This window comes from Camarhynchus parvulus, chromosome 12 (genome assembly GCF_901933205.1).
Source record: "Camarhynchus parvulus chromosome 12, STF_HiC, whole genome shotgun sequence".
NCBI lineage: Eukaryota > Metazoa > Chordata > Aves > Passeriformes > Thraupidae > Camarhynchus > Camarhynchus parvulus.
In genome coordinates this window covers 4,796,765-4,813,383 of record NC_044582.1, presented here as the reverse complement: position 1 = coordinate 4,813,383, position 16,619 = coordinate 4,796,765, and the positions used below count along the sequence as shown (strand labels likewise).

Here is a 16,619-nt window from a genome sequence, read left to right as displayed (position 1 = left end):
GATCAGTACAATTCTGAAAGAACCACAGGAAAAACCCACCATCTCTACAGGTTAATACCCAGTCAACCTCAAATGGGAGGATTATTACTGAGAGTTAAATATAATCACACACTATTGCCTGCATTCTCAATGCATCAATAAACCCTACTTGACCAGCAAGGCTTCATGGGCATACTCTGATTCTTCCCAACACGTTCTCCTGGTTGCCTAGAGAAGCACTTAAGCAGAGACACACTTAAAAGTTTTATCTGCAGTGACAGAAATGCATTCAGAGAGGGAAGTAACTCTCAGACTAAAGGCCTCTCCCCAGAGGGACACTCTGCTCCTTGCACATGTACTGTACTCAGCATGCTTCCCTTTCCTCATCCCATAACATCTGCTCACCCACACTGAGAGACTGCTAAAAATCATTACACAGATAAGAGAAGGCATATGAGTGCACTTTATGGCACTTGTTTTATAAAATTACTCCCAAAAACTCCTTCCATTAGGAAAACAGCACTGCCAAGTCAAGCATCCAGAACAAAAAAGAAACCACAATTAAATTTTTCTGTGTGAGTCTGATTTGCTCCCTCCTCACTCCATGCTGTCAGGGTTGGCAAACACAACCTTCAGCAAGCTGACCAACATCTTCCTCAAGCCAGCCCAGGGCAGGGCTCTTGTGATTTTTGCAATGAGTCTGGCTAGGCTGATGTTTTACAGCAAAAAGGGACATACCCACATACAGGAGCTGGTTATGGATGGCTTGCCAACATATGAATGAAACAGCAATCAAAACAAACAAAAAAAAAGAGTTGAAGAGATTTCTAAGTTATGACAAGGCACTTTCTCACAGACAGTGCATGACTGTGCCTCAGTTTCTCTCTGAGACACAGGCACATCCCTTCAGACCTTTCCTACTCCTCTCTCCCTAACAGAGCCACAAGGATGTAAGTCTGGAATATTCCTGCATTTGAGAACGTTAAGAGCTAAACCTTGCAGTCTTCTCCCAAGCCCTGTTAAGTTGTTCCCTTTTTGGAGCTAAAGTGTATCACAAAAAACAAAACGTGATTCTTGTTTCCTGCTGGATTAGAACTACTCATACACCTGATATGTTTTTAAGGACTGCAATCTCTGTTGGGTTTTTTCTTCTTGACACAGTTCTAATTATTTCAGTCTTATTAAGTGGGCTATGGATATAAAATATCTGCCCTCTTGGTTATGTTCCTTGCCACTTTCTCAGTTCAGTGGGATGGCACAGAAGTTTGGAGAGAAATGATGCCAAACACATTATCCATGACTCACTAAACCTTGCCAGCAAACAACACACAGAGCTCAGCCAGAGGCTCACTTACTACATCCAACCAGGAAGTCTGACAAAGGAAAACCCAGAGGTGTTTTACCTTTCCCCACAGTTCCCAGAAAATCCTGCCTTAGCTGCACGGGGGGCACCCACTCACCCCATCCCACAAACAGAGCTCTCTACAGGGTGTGCAGTGACAGACACCCCACTGAAAAGGGGCCACTCCTCCTCCCAGATCCCAGCAAGGCAGTGCATGAAGCACAGCTCAGATCAGACACTGGAGAGAACACACATCTTTCCATGGAAGCAATCCAAAGTGAAGCAGAGATAAGCACTTCCTATCAGTTTTCTTTAGATCCCCAGCTGCTCAGTTTTGAGCAGGCCCTGCTGTTTCCAGGGCACAGCTGTACATCACATGTGCACAGCTTCAAACTTCATTTTCAGCTTATATTGAAAACCAGCTCCATTTCCACAGCAGCCTCAGAATGCAGATGAGTTGTGCATTTTGTGCTGAACAAAACCATTCAGCTCAGCACATCTCTTGAAGCACTGATATGGTTCAAAAATCCTCAGATTCCCTCTCTTTGGCATTATCTTTAAAATCAGGTAATCAAACCACCAACAAAAAAAGGTAGAAAAGTATGATGTTCAGACAGCAATATGAAGTCCACAAAAAGAATTTCCAAGTCTAGATAGAAGGACTGTTCAGATCTAAGGAATTATAGGTCTGACCTCAAGGCACTCACACAATCCTTCACATGGACTAAGAAGCCAGTGCCCCTTATGGGTGCTCAGTTCTGGTCAACATTCAAATTTTTATCTATTATCTTTTGTGCCTGCTAAAGTAGATTAACCATTTAGGCAAAGCTTCAAATCCTCATTTCTTTGCCTAAAAAGTGGCTCCCCCGCCCTACTTTTTTACAAATAAAATATTTACAGCACTAGGAAAAATCAAACAGTTGAACAATTGGTTAATTGATTAGCTCCCAACTGCAGCATTGCCCTTCACAAACTAATTCAGCTAAAAAAATTCATTACATATCAGATTTATTCCTGGCCACTGAATCAGTTTTTATCACAATGCATTATAAAAGCAAACAAAGGAACTTGGCCATGCCAATTCATACAAACAATTTGACAGAAACAAAGAGGGAAAAATTTACTATAATGATGCCACTTATCACAAAACTACTACAGCAAATTTTATCTGTGTGTGTATGTTAGGAAATGGTGTGTATGCTGATAATTGAATTTACACACAAAATATCCTAGAAAATCCAACCAAATTCATGCATCAGCTGTACCAATGATACAAATAAAAATCCAATAATCATCAAGTGGAAGAAAAAAAACAAAATATAAAGGAAATAAACTTTATTTAGTGTTACCTTGAAAATAATTCATCCTACAAATAAAAAAAATGCACCACAAAGCATGAAATCATAACCTTTTCCACCAAAGAAAATGTTTCATTCCCCTTTGGCTGAAACTAAAAGATTTCAGGACACTGCAAAACAGCTTCATGACACTTTAGACAGTTGTGCTTTTGACTGATAAATGGGGCTAAAACAAAAGGGAAACATGGTCAAGTTCAATCTCAACTTTGTCCCTGAGTTTGAGTGTGCTGCTTTAGCAAATAAGCAATTAACAACTTTGACATTAAGGATCCCACTGATAAATAAGAAACCAGCAGAGTTTCACAGGTCTCTACTTCCTGTCTCTCCTTGCAGTTTCCTGCCACATAAAACATTAAAAATAAAACATCCAGTATCACAAACACCAGTCAACCATCACTGAGCTGCCTGCAGATGATGTTTAAATGAGGAATGTGTCCTTAATTTGCTAATGAGCAATCATTAAGTCACCTTAAATATCTTCCTGATTCATAGAAAGTAACATTTGAGACATGAGATTTGCCAATATGAAATAAGAAAAATCATACTTCCAATATGAAATAACACCAAGTGGTATAAAAATGTAACTCGTCTTTAAATTAGTTCATATTATATTAAATAATTCATTTATATTAAATAATATTTATGAGACTACACAGGTCACGTCACTGAAGAAGAACTCCTCACGTTACCCTACTTATGAGATTCCAAGTAGCAGAAGTAATATCAGTGTACAGCTGGGGCTGTAAGAGCAGACAAGGCAAAATGACTTCAGGCTTCAATTTGGTAGAAGTTCTTCCACCTCCAAAGCACTTTAGGTGCAGGGCTGTACAAAATTTCTCATTCCAAGGAGTTATAAAAATTCACTGTACAGATTGAGATATTACCACAGCAGGATCCCAAAGGCATACAGAAAAAGACAGACCTTAAAATACAGTCCATAGGTTCAATTGTCTTGATTTTTTTACTACCAACAAGTAAAGGAGAAGCAACTGTTGTAAGCATTGACCATTCATAATAAAGAAGTTTCAACCCTCTGCAATATTTGAAATTGTACTGTGTAACTAACTCCACACCAGACAGAAAAGAGAAAAAAGGTGTAGCACCATTCAGAAGAGAAAAATGTAAAAGGCAAAGAACTACTGAATTCAATTAAGAGGACAGAATAATGTAGAGTTTGTTTCATTTTGACAGATTTCAAAACAGTGTAAGAAGAATCAGCAAGACTGCATCTACTCCTTCCAGCCAGGCAATGGAGACAAATGCCCTTGGCTGTGCAAGGCCACTGCCTTCCCTTCACTGTCACATTTTGGCTCCTCTATGATCATTTTTCAATCACCAAATTATCATACAAAGTATCTTTGGCAATGTTTTCCAAATGGCAATTACCAGAGTTTAGAAAATATTTCTAACTACGAGCAGACACTAGAAAGCATTTCAGCCTGGGCACTGAGGTCGCCAGAATGAACTCCACAATGTCATTGCAGTGAGATTTTTTTAAGCAGTCTGAGGATCTGCAGAGCTGCTACATAATTAAACTAAAAGCTTTCAACTGCACATGTCTGAGCACACATTTTTAATACCTTGACATTTTTTGGTCCATCCAAAAACTGCAAAGGGAACACTGATGGTTATAAACCTGCCACTTGTACATTTTGAAACTGCCCAGTTCACATCTTAGACCAGCAATACAATATGCCATCAGTACACCTAAACCAGCAGCCTTACGTGTAATTTTAGAACTTATGAACATCCAAATTTTCATCAATTCAAAAAAAACCAAACAATCCAGAGGTTGAGATTGAACAAGTAAAGAAATGAGATATGATGAAAACATTGGAACAAAAGGAAGTATTTACTATCTAATGAAGACATTTTCAATATGCATAATTCCTAGTAAAAAATCTTATTAAACATATTTAACATTCAGCTGTACAGACAAAATAATTTTTATTGAGACAAGTTTGATCATGGTGGCATTTAAAATCTCATACAAGCCCAAAAAACAATGGAATGAAAGTAAGAAGTTTTATGAGTAACCTTATGAACTGCACCATCAGTGATTGTACTCAACACCTTCTGCAGACAATGCCCAAAACCTCCTCCAGCTAAGGCTTCAGGGTATTTCTGACAAGTTAATCAATGCCCTCAGACATGAAGGAGCTGCTGAATGAAATAATCTCACAGAGCCAGCAGGGACACACGCTGTGTATTCCATTAATTTACTTGTAAACGTCAGGATCTTCTGTTCCCCACTTTGCACTTCAAACAGTGAGAGCTCAATCCCCCTGCACCACACTGTGTTCTGCTCCACAACACTCACACTGGTGTTGTTTTATGGCATTCATTGTTGTGGTTGGTTTGGGTTTTTTTCCCCTGAACATCTTCTCCCCAGTTAAGCAGCACCCATGCCAAATAAGAGCCTTCTAAACCACGTCAGGCCTTCCCACACCGCCCAGTGGCAGGAAGGGGAGCTCTCCACACGCAGTCTATCAACCAGGTTATGTCAGGGGTCAGCTGAGATCTTCAGAGGCTGTTTGAAGAAAAGCTTAGACAAGAATAATGCATAAAGAGAAAATGATTCACCTCTCTTTTGCTGTACTGACCAGTTCAGAAGACAAAATAATATGCATGTCGCAGTTGTCAACATTGCCACTCCCTTATCAATGCTTCCAAATACATGTGGAAACCTTTTTTCCATACAGATCTTATGGAAAAAACCACAGCCCTTTACTGCAAGCACATACAAGAACTGTTCTGCACAGGAGCAGGTCATGTTCCTTTCTTCAGATAGCGGGAGAGGAACTGGCTCCTGACAAAGTGGACGAGCTTGGTCTCTGCGCAGAACATTGCAACCAGGGTTGCTGCAAGGCACAGGGCACCTGTGCTGATGTGGATCAGCCTGGCCATCCAGCCCTTGTCACAGCAGAACAACATCTACAACAAAGAAAACAAGGCATTGCAGGAAAACCAGTCAGCACAAAGTGCATTTACTGTCACAACAAGAAGTAAGGTCCAACACCTCTGTCCAACATGCCAACGTCACCATCAAGCCAAGCACGGTTGTGCATGTGCACTGACCCTACAATAAATCATCTTCAGGAGTCACAACATTTGCTTTCTTAAGTTCTTAAGTTCAGCAAAAAAGAACCATTCAGTAGATATCTGGTAAATGAGGAAGCTGCTGTTATCTGGTAAGCAAAAATGTGTTAACTGAGATGATATAAAACTCTGCTGGTGCTATCAGGCAAGTCTGCTACTGTACAGCAACATATCAGGCTATTTTCTAATAAAGCTGGAAATCTCCCACTCCAAAATATAAAATTCTCCTTTCTCAGACATAATGGATTTTCAAGCTGTCAAATTTTTGTACATTGAAAAGCTCCAATCCCCTTAATAATCAGCCTGCACAATTACCACCTTGTACTGAATAAACGTGTTAAATGTGCTCTTAGCAATATTTGGTTTTCTTCTAGTTTCAGTTATTACTTGTTTTTATTACAGAATTTTTAATGCCAATTTCTTCAAAATGTCCATAATTAATAAGAACACGGGTTAACTACACACAGCAGAAATGTGTTGAATTTTATTTTATTTGTCAGATCCATCTTGTACAGGCAGCAGAAAACATTCATACAAAAAATCTCTTAACCTGCCTTTCTGTAATGCAAATCTCCCAGCCTACCCTCAAAAGCCTGTTTTCCTGATGGCATGCCCCATTTTGTGGGCACAAAAGCCACCTGACAGCAGCATGGTGAGTGAGAGCAGAGAGAAAGGAAGAAGCTCACCTCTGAGAAAGCAGTGACCACAGCACTGAGGGTGTAAACCAGCAGCAGAGCTGGGGAGGGCAGCAGGCCTGTGAGGGGTCTGTGGGTGCTTTCTCTGAAGTAGTGATGGATGTAGTGGGTGCTGTGAGCTATTCTGATGCCCATGTTGAAGCAGTTGGCAAGGATAAAGCCCACACTGCCATACCAGTGGGTCAGGAAATAAGAGATGCACAGAAATATGAAAGACAAGGCCAGCATAACAAAATTGTACCTAGGGAAAAAAAAAAGAAGAAATAATTCGACAATGCATGCAGTCCCAGCATTCATTTACTAATGATCTTTTATTTTCTAACATCAGTAACAGAATTTCTCTTACCATCTTCTAGTGAAAATACATTTGAGAAATGAGAGGATAAAAAAAATCATTTGAAAGAATAGAAAATACATCAACCAAAATAAACCAAGAACTACATTATGTAAACAAAATTCTATTACACTAATCAGTTGTGCTCTCATTGCAGAAAATCAAATTTAATAACAATTATTAGCAATGTAAAAATTTGTGCATTTTTTGCTATTTTCAGTTAGGAATATATTAAAGAAAATGAATGCTCAAGAACAAATTGACACTTTATTTCATTTATGTTATAAACAGTCACTTGGAAAAAGAGTGCACATTTTAAAGGGGTGGTGAAAGCAGCCCTTGCTAAGTCAAAAAAGCTCCCACTTTGATTGTGGAAAATAAATTAATTTGAAAGGGTCACATCAGGGACAGCCTAAACACAGAACCAGGAAATAATCCAGGCTGGAAGGACGCACAGGAGGTCACCTTGTCCAACCTCCTACAAAGTAGTAAACCACTGGATTCACACCCACAGCTTGGATCATTCCTAAGTGTATGTCCACTACCTGTATATGAAAAATGTTAATAGTTGCAAGCTTTCAATGAGTCAAGAGATTGTCTGAAACTTATCCTTTCAATGAGTCAAGAGATTGTCTTAAAAAGTGTAACTTCAAGTTCATCTGTGCAGAAAACACACATTTAAATTACTTTACCAGTTAGTGGTGTGCCTAAAGCTAAATTAACAATCTTTATTTCTCAGTTTCTGACCTTTTTTACCCAAATTTTTCAACTTTGCTAAATCTTCTACGTCTAAATCTAAATGAACACAGCCTAGCAAGAAGTTGCTTTTCTGTGGGGCAGGATAGTATTTTGTGCAAGAGCACCAGTTCCTTTTTAAGGTCAGCACAAATAAATTCACAGGAACATTTTGGAGACACTGTTTCCTACCTGTCCACTTCTTCTTTGCACATTAAGGCAGATGTAAAACATTCTGTTACTCCATTGACAGCAAGAAACAGCACATACAACGAGTAACACCGCAGGAGATTTGGACCTAAAAAACACATTAATAAGATAAATAGTTAATGATTTCCTTTATCAAACCACTTTGTTTTTCAAGGCAGTGATACTAAGAGATAGAATTTGTCAAGTTAATACTAATAATGGAAACTTAAGTTCATTTGAACAAGTTTCCTGTCTAGATATCTTGACAAGAACACAAATAAGCAAGGCAAAGGATTCTGATGAGCTAAATCACAGATTGCAATAGCAATTTCACAGGAAAAAACCTAAACTGCTGATTTAGAAAAGATTCATAATAGCTGTAGGGCTCTTTTTCTAAAGAGTGGTGTTTTTTTGCCAGGTCTATAAATTTTTACCTGTTCCAGAACTGAGCATTGAGCCTCCATAAATATCCAGAGCCAGCTGAGAATAGGCATAACCAAAAACGGTGATGGTGAGGCCAATCAGGAGCACAAGTTTCAGCAGCAATTCCAATACATTTGCAGCCATAGCAACATCATCCTGAAAAAAACATAGCAAATCACATGAACCAAAATCAATGTAATAATAGCCACTCTTGTGCAGAAATGCTCCTTAAGAGAAACAAATCAGTTTGCATGGTGTAAAAGGTGTGAAACTTATCCTTTGTTATTGAATTATCCACATACATGTTCTTAACTTGGTAATGCTTTTTAGAGATTTATTATGCCACTATTTTTTCAGTTCTACACACCAGGTAGGTTTTATACCAAATATACACACAGACACCTCCCTTAGCCCACTACAGACCTGAAGCACAGGATTTAATTGTGTGCTGATGTGCAATTAGCAGGACTGCTACAGGCTGACCTTCATGAGTGATCAAGAATATTACTCTGTGGAACAAAGCTCTTACTCATTAATCCCCCTCATATAACTCAAACACACAAGAAAAATCCAATTCTTTTCTTCCCAAAGCTGCACTCTTCAGAAACATTATTTAACAGCTATTGATATGTTTAAGTAAATAAAGTACTTCCAGATAGCATTTATTTAATAGATTTCATGATTTAAATAATGGCTTGCTATATTTGGAAATACACAGTAGAGTAGGCTTTCCATCACACTGTTTGGAGCAGCTGAGGTTAACTTCATTGATGCAAGGCAGCACTATACTACTGCATACTTTCATTTCTATTTCATTAGCTTTTAACCTATTCACTTTTCTTTTTGGTCCAGTCTGACTCAACATTTTTATTCTCCACTTTTCAATTTTAACAGCATCAACACTCAAATTTAAACACACATTTCTGTCCGCCATACTTCTGTGATGCAGTTTATCTGTAACAAAAATCAAGCATTTGACATGTAAATAATCCAAATAAACCTACCTGCTTCTGATCCTTTACAGTCTTCCCTCTTTCCAACACTTTAGCAAAAAATACGTAAAAGCTTTCCTCAATAGGCGAAAAGATAAACCTGGCCACCAGTGAACCAAGGTTATTCACAATATCATAGACACCTTAGAAAAAAAAAATCTCAGGGTTTTAGACATATTTTAATTCCAAGTCTGTAATAATAACATGAATTATAATTTAACATCTCCAAAAAAAGAGAAAACAAGTGGTATTTTGTGCAACATGGAAACAGTATTCTCTAAAAACTCTGACAGTCAAGCAACTACAGCTTAAAATTGCAAGGTTTCCTCATGGCCAAGACAAAAGCACAAACTAGACAGAAGTGAATCTAGAACAGCACCAAACCACACTTCAGATTCTTGCTATAGAGGAATTTAGAGGACCCTGATAAAGTTCACTGATTAAGAACAGGAATGTAAGAATTTACTGATACAGGAGAAGAGAAAGATAAACATCTAGTGAACATCCATGGCAGGAGGGCTGGAACTAGATAATCTTGAAGGTTGTTTCCAACCCAGGCTATTCTATAATTCTATTATCTTAAATTCAAGTTTGTATTAATTATTCTCTGAAATGCAGCTCAAAGGCTTTGAAACATTCTCAGATTTTCAAGCTATCTTCAAACACTTTAAGTCATTTTCAGAACCACATGAAGAGCAGTGACTAAGAAAACTCTGTCACCATTCCACAACACCATCACACTTACCCTGATCTCCAAAATTTAACACATTCAAAAAAGTCATCACATATCGTTCACCTGTAAATTCAAAATAAAGAACTTCAGAACAAGCCCCTAAATCTTTCCCAATAACTTGCTCAGGCACTTCCAGTATTAAGTATTCAAGAGACAAAGTCAAATAGGACAGCACCTAGTTCTGAGAACCATTCAGGTTGGCAATCATGTGCCTCATCTCCCCCCACCCAAGCTTTCTGAAACTTTAAGTCAATTTTGCAAAGAGTTTTCATGAGCCCTCTTCCCTCACACTTCTCTGTCAAGCCTCACCCTCTGTCAAAATCTGTTTCAAGAAGGATTGTTTGAAGAAACTCCAAGTCAAGCGTGCTTCCTTCCAGTTCACAAAGGTCTGCAAAAAAGAAAACTGAAATGTAACAAAGGTGATTGACATTAGCAGAAATAGAAAACAGCAAGGCGCTGCAACATTGCAGGGCAGCTCTAACTGCAGTGGTGAGGAAACCCACAATGCCACAGTTATTAACCACTAATGTAAAGTATTGCTGAATTCAAGCACCAACATCACTGATCTGGCAAAAACTGATTCCTTTGTTGAAAAGTGCTGCTGCTGCAGACAAAGTACCCATAAGAGCATTCTACAGAAAATACCAATCAAGTTTAGAGTTAGGAAAAAAACACCCAGGGTGTTTATGTGACAATACAACTTCCACCCTCACTGCAGATATGAATTGTTTACTGCTCTTCAAACTGTCCTTATAAGACTTGCAACCAAGAACCACCTTTACATTTCCAATCTATAAATCTTATCCAGAATGTTGTCTTCCTCAATGAGTCTTTTCATTTCTTTCTTTGCTTCATTTTTGTTTGAGAGATATTTGAGTGTCTCTAGGATGCTGTGGAACATCATGGTTATTTTGTGCAGAGATCAAAGTACCAAAAAAATCCACTGTTATATGGTTCTGGTTTGTTTTCTGCCTCAGATCCAGTGATAGTGATGATCCAGTGATCATTTCCCTGCACAGTGCACATGGTCTACCTCCAGTTAATGTCTACTAATATTTTGCACAAATCATGTCAGCAACAACAAACCCATAACCACAAAGAGTTCAAGTTTAATGATTTTTTTCTGACAAGAATTTTACTAATATAAACTTCAAACACAATTTCTGTGCAATATTTTTTACTTAATCTATCATATCTTCTATAGTGCAGAAATAACCCCAAAACCACTCAATTAACTCCCCAGTCTAAAAGCAACATTCAAAGTGCCCTCATGTGAGATTTTAAGAAGAAAATCAAGAAATCAATTGCACAACTTACCTCATCTTCCACGAAGCTAGGTAATAGAGCTTTTATTCTAGCAACTGGAAATGACTTCTTTGTGGCTTCAGGAGATCCCAGAAACATCACAAAATAAATTACATAGCACATTACCAAAACACTGACGTATAAAAGCTGGGAAGATCAGGAAGGAGAGAAGAAAAACAGCGAAAAAAAAATTAACTTAGAAATGCAGAATATTATACTAGGTGAAAATACAGTGAGAAGAAAATGTAAGGAGTTTTTATGCTACCAAATATTAAACTAGGTAAGGATTTGAACAGTTCTTAAGAATGGTGTTGATCTTTTTATCTTTTTTTAACCTGCAGGTTATCATAGATCTTTGCTAATTTTCATGTTTTATTCAGCATTTATAGAACGTTGAAGGTCCAATTATAAAGCAATTACTCAATCAAAAAATCAAGCTGACAGAGGAGCTACTGCCTACATCTCTTATTTCATAGAACATTTCCAATTTCCATCAATTATAACTGATCTACAACAGCCAGGGCAAAAACTGAAGGAAAAAAATTATCCCTCCTTCATTGTCATCAAGAAAAAGTTTTAACCTGAATTAACTGCACTTGATTAGCACTTTCTGATAAGGTAATGAAGGATGGTGGTACAGGCTGATAAAAGTTCTGTGTGATTAGAATAACATAACCCTATTTGCAAGATGTGCCTCCACAGATGGAAAGTGCTTCCTTCTACCTCCCTTTAACTCAATGTCAAAGCACCAAGTCAATAATGAGTATCAGGAAAATACCAAATATAAATTCTAAATCTTAAACCTCCCAGGAGCTTTTTCTGTCAGCTCCCCAAAGTTCTTCAGCAGGCTAAATGTCAAAGGAAAATTAAAATTCAGCTGAGAGAGAACAAAGGGAACTTACCTGAGCCAAGGAAAAAATGTAAAGGCCCCATTGAGGATAAAGGATTACTAAAGTAACTGTCAAAATGCATTTTGACACTACTGAAAGGCTTTCAGCAATTACCTTTAAGAAACACAAAACAGAGAAGGGTTATTTTATGGCAACCTAACCACATACACAAGCTTAAAATATGTATGTTTAACACACAGAATTGATGTAGGAATGTAAGGTGTTCAAAGTCGTGTGACTTTATCACAGTTCCTTTCTGCTGAGCTGGCCAGCTTAGATTGTCATTGCTCTGTAAGTTTTTTATTCTAGCATTTCACAGTTCCTCCACTGTATTTTCCCAGTCCTTTGTATGGGACATAAGGGAGAAAATTTTGCTTGAGACTATCATAGTCTCAATATTTCATGTAGAACTGTGGAAGCAGTGTGTCTCTCCCTCCAATCAAAACCTATGTTTCAGGATTTAAGGATCTTGAAGGTAATAATGTTTAAATAAATCAACTTGCTTGCTTTAATGGGCACAAATTGCTGGGTATGTTACAAACCAGGCCATGCAGTGCTAAACAGTACACACAGGGGGTTTTGTAAGCTTGAAAATACAAAGATTTAAGTCAGTAATCTGTTCTTTTCCACAAAGATTCCCCCCACATGCACACACCCCACGGACTTTACTAACCTTAAGTCTCACAAACAAATGAGCTTGTGCTAAAACCCAGAATGGCTCTCCCAGGAGTTCAATAATGGCAGAAAGACCAAATGCCACTACACCAGCCTGATAGTGAGGAACCACAGAAGGGTCGGGTACTTCAAGCAAGTGTAGCCAGACTAAGCCCAAGATAAGAGACCAAAAGACACCAAGAGGGACTCTAAAAAGTTAACACAAAAACTAATTAATGGAAATGTAACTTCAGCAGAAACAAAAAAAAAAAAAGAAGAAGAAAAACAAACAAAGCACAAAAACAAAACAAGGGGGAAAAAAAAGAAAATTAGATCACAATATCACATATGGCCACAATGATTATACAAAAAAGGCCCTGAGGAATTAATTCCTGTTGTTACTATACCAAGAATGAATATTTTCCTTTGAAATGAACACCTTTAAGGCACTCTGCAAGACACAAAAAACATTTTTCTCAGTTGTGCATTTTCTACTCCAGAGCCATAAGGTCAAATATCCACATTTGTGCACCTTAGGACCAAACAATTCTGATCCCACATCAGCCTACATAACCTGTTCTGCTGACACTGCCTCAGAAACACAAAGCTTCTAGCAGAGTCCATCACGTTCTATATCATTGGAGCAAGATCTTTTTGACCCTCACACTATCAGACCTCTAAGATATTTGACATCAAGCTCCTAAGACATATTTCAGGTGCTTCACTGAAGGTAACTTTCATTTGAAGTTATGCTACTCTGCAAAGTAAAGTTTAAAACAAAAAAGATGCACACAGTCAATGTCACCTCTGTCATTTAATGCTCACTTGAAAGGCCACCACACAGCAGAAAGTTGACTACAGTACAGCTTAGAGAACAGAAACAACACATTTTAAATATTAGTATTAGACCTCTCCCTGACAGGGACAATCCCTCTGCTTTACACCTGGATGCAGATGACCACACATAACCCCCCCATTCCTGGGCCAGATCCAGTTAACAGCTGGGCAGTTGCAGGGAAAGTCAGGTGCCCCAATGGGAGAATACTATTTTATCATGCAGGGGGAGTTTTCAGCCACATCAGGCAGGTAAATTTACTTCCCAGCCCAGCCCAGTTGGGGCTAAACAGCAGCTAGAGCTGACAGAGGGAGAGAGCAGAGAGAATCAGGAACCAGGAGGGAGAAACAAGCCATAAAATCCACTTTATCCTAATCACACTACAGTGTGTGACTGCTTGTTGCAGTGCCCTGTGGACTTTAAGCTGCTCTGCTACAAACAGCAGCACAGCTGAGTCAACCCTACTTCCTCCTTGTTGTTTAATTCCAACTCTTTCTTCCACCTTTTTGCATCTCTCCTACCCAAACATTTATGTTCAGGTTCACATCGGGTACTAAAATCACAAAACTGAACAGGAAGAGGAAGAAAAAACAAAGGGCTACATATTTGTGCAAGAGGGTTTTCCTTCAACAGCTCTGGCCCAAATGAAACTCAAGCAACAGAAGAAATGGCACTTTTGGCAGTGAACTTCCTCATGTGCTCCAACAAGAAATCCAAGTCCAAAAATGCTAAAGCACCAGACTTGAGCAGCTTCCTACAACAGTCCTAAATCAGAAACATAACTGAGGCTTCTGAAATAATTACCTCAGTAAATGAACACTTCCTCTCATTCTGTGAGCTCCCAGACAAAAATGAGACATTCTAAGGAAGTGAACTTTTAAAGGTATCTTACGTCAGCCACAAGAGATTAATTGTTTTTGTCCAGTTTCTCTTGGCACTCCCACTCAAACAAGCTCTGCGAAACGCCTCCCTGGCGAGGAAGACAACTGTTGAGTACAGCAGAGTCAGCCTAAAGGGGGTGAAAAGAACAAAAAAAAAAAAAAAAAAAAAAGAGAGAAAATTATTTCTTTTCTATTAATTGTAAATCCTTCATGTGGTAGTATCACAGTTTTTACACACAAATTCCTACAGGTGTGCAAACATGGTTATATGAGCTAAAATTATCACCATTTCCTAAAACCAGAAAGAAAGTAATTTTGTGGGACAGTTCAAATAGCAAGAATACATGCTGCAGACCCAATGTGAAGATACAAAGTATATCCTATAGAAAAAGCACATTGTATCTAGTTTGTCCTCAGCAAACTGATGGTTTAAACACAAAAACCAGGCCAGTGCCACCGGTGTTTCAGGCCAAAATAGACCTGGGGAGGCATGAAATGACCAAACACTGTGACACGGCCAAGAGCAGAGCGCACAGCATTAATGAGAGCACCGCCAGTGACAGGGCACAGACCAGCACAAGCTCTGCCCCACAGCCCTGCCGGGTGCCTCTGAGCTCCCTCACCTGACATTGACCACGCCGATGAGCTCCCGGGACAGGTAGCGGAGGGTGAAGGCGTTCAGCCCGAAGGTGACCACCCGGAACAGCACCTGTGAAAGAAGCCGCACTGGAAGCACCTGCGGTGCCCCGCCGAGCAGCAGCAGCAAGAGGAGGAGGAGGATGAGGAGGAAGGAGTGAGGGGCGGCCCCGCACCTGCAGCAGGGCGCTGGACGAGGCCAGCCGGGCGGTCTGACCCAGCACGTCCTGCGCCGCCATCGCCCCGCTCCCGCCGCCAGGAAGTGGCGCGGCCGCCGTCGCGCCGGATTCCGTCAGCGGGGCGGTACCGCCCGGCCCGGCCCGGCCCGGCCCGGCCCTGGGGGGACACAGCGGTACCGCCCGGCCCGGCCCTGGGGGGGACACAGCGGTACCGCCCGGCCCGCCCCTGAGGGATCACGCTGGCGCCGCCCCGGCCCAGCCCTGAGGGGACACGGCGACACCGCCCTGCACTGAGGGGACACGGCGGCACCACTCCAGCCCAGCCCTGAGGGGACACCAAGCGACAGGGCGGGACACTGAGGGGACACGGCACGGAGGGTGGCGTCCCCTAAGTGATTAAGGGCGAATGGCCAAGAACTTCAGCCCGCCTAACCTGAGGCGCAGCGCCACAGCCCCGGTTCCTCCAAAGGCAGCCCAGAATTGCAGCCTGGCTCACGGGAGGAGATGGGGTAACATTCAACAAGCACTGTTTCCCAAAGATTGCTGGAAAAGCTTCCGAGTTCCGCCAATCCCTTTCTAAACCGAGGGCAAACCCACCAGCCTTCACTGATCTAAGGAGAAACACAACCAAAACGTAGGGAAAATATTCACTGCAGGAAGGGGAAAGGATCTTCATTCTGTGGAGGAAAAAAAGGAAAAACAAAAACCCAACACACATAACCAAAAAACAACCAAAAAAACACCAACCAAACAACAACAAAACCAACCCAAAAAAACCCACCACATAAAGCCGACCCCAAACACACCTTCAAATACCAAGACGCAATTTAATTGCAACAGATTGGATTTGGTAATACAGTGCACTGAAGCATTCCAAACAGGCAAGACCTTGGACTCAGTGTAAGTCAGGACAGTTCCAGACTATTTTGGATCACTGTTTAAGCAGCGATATATAAAAAGATTCTATCTTTCTGTGTTACAGAACGTTCCCTTCAGAAGCATGGCGCTTCCAGCTCAGAGGTCACATTTTTCTTAGCAATGCTAGAGTTGAACTAAGATTTTTCCTAACAGCAGCAGCTACAAAGAGCACGGGGGAGGGAAGTATTTGAGCCCTACTTGATTACAGCTTCTTAGTGACAGACTATGTACAGCAGCAGTTTAAATCAGGGTCTTCAGAGAATCTGGAGAAACAACCAAAATTCTTCAACCTCATGCAAAGCAGCCACCTCTCCATCAATTTTCTTCTGCATTAAACCTCCTCCTCCAAGCCATTTCATCCACCATTTTATTCCTTCCATGTTCAGAGTAAAGTTTCCCAGGCTGCTGTTTTTTCCCCATTTGGTCATTTTTCCTAATAACA

General features: G+C 40.2%; 1 protein-coding gene across 1 annotated transcript; it reads right to left on the bottom strand.

Annotated features, from left to right (window-relative positions):
* Positions 1 to 2,639: 2,639 nt before the first annotated feature.
* Positions 2,640 to 15,365, bottom strand: RFT1 (RFT1 homolog). Its single transcript, XM_030957011.1, has 13 exons — positions 15,257 to 15,365; positions 15,068 to 15,153; positions 14,456 to 14,572; positions 12,748 to 12,937; positions 12,087 to 12,188; positions 11,197 to 11,331; positions 10,189 to 10,267; positions 9,892 to 9,942; positions 9,159 to 9,289; positions 8,166 to 8,310; positions 7,735 to 7,840; positions 6,465 to 6,714; positions 2,640 to 5,613 (listed from the first exon to the last, which is right to left on the bottom strand). Exons 1-13 carry the CDS (start codon positions 15,317 to 15,319, stop codon positions 5,449 to 5,451), a joined length of 1,620 nt encoding a protein of 539 aa, XP_030812871.1. The 5' UTR covers positions 15,320 to 15,365; the 3' UTR covers positions 2,640 to 5,448.
* Positions 15,366 to 16,619: the final 1,254 nt, after the last annotated feature.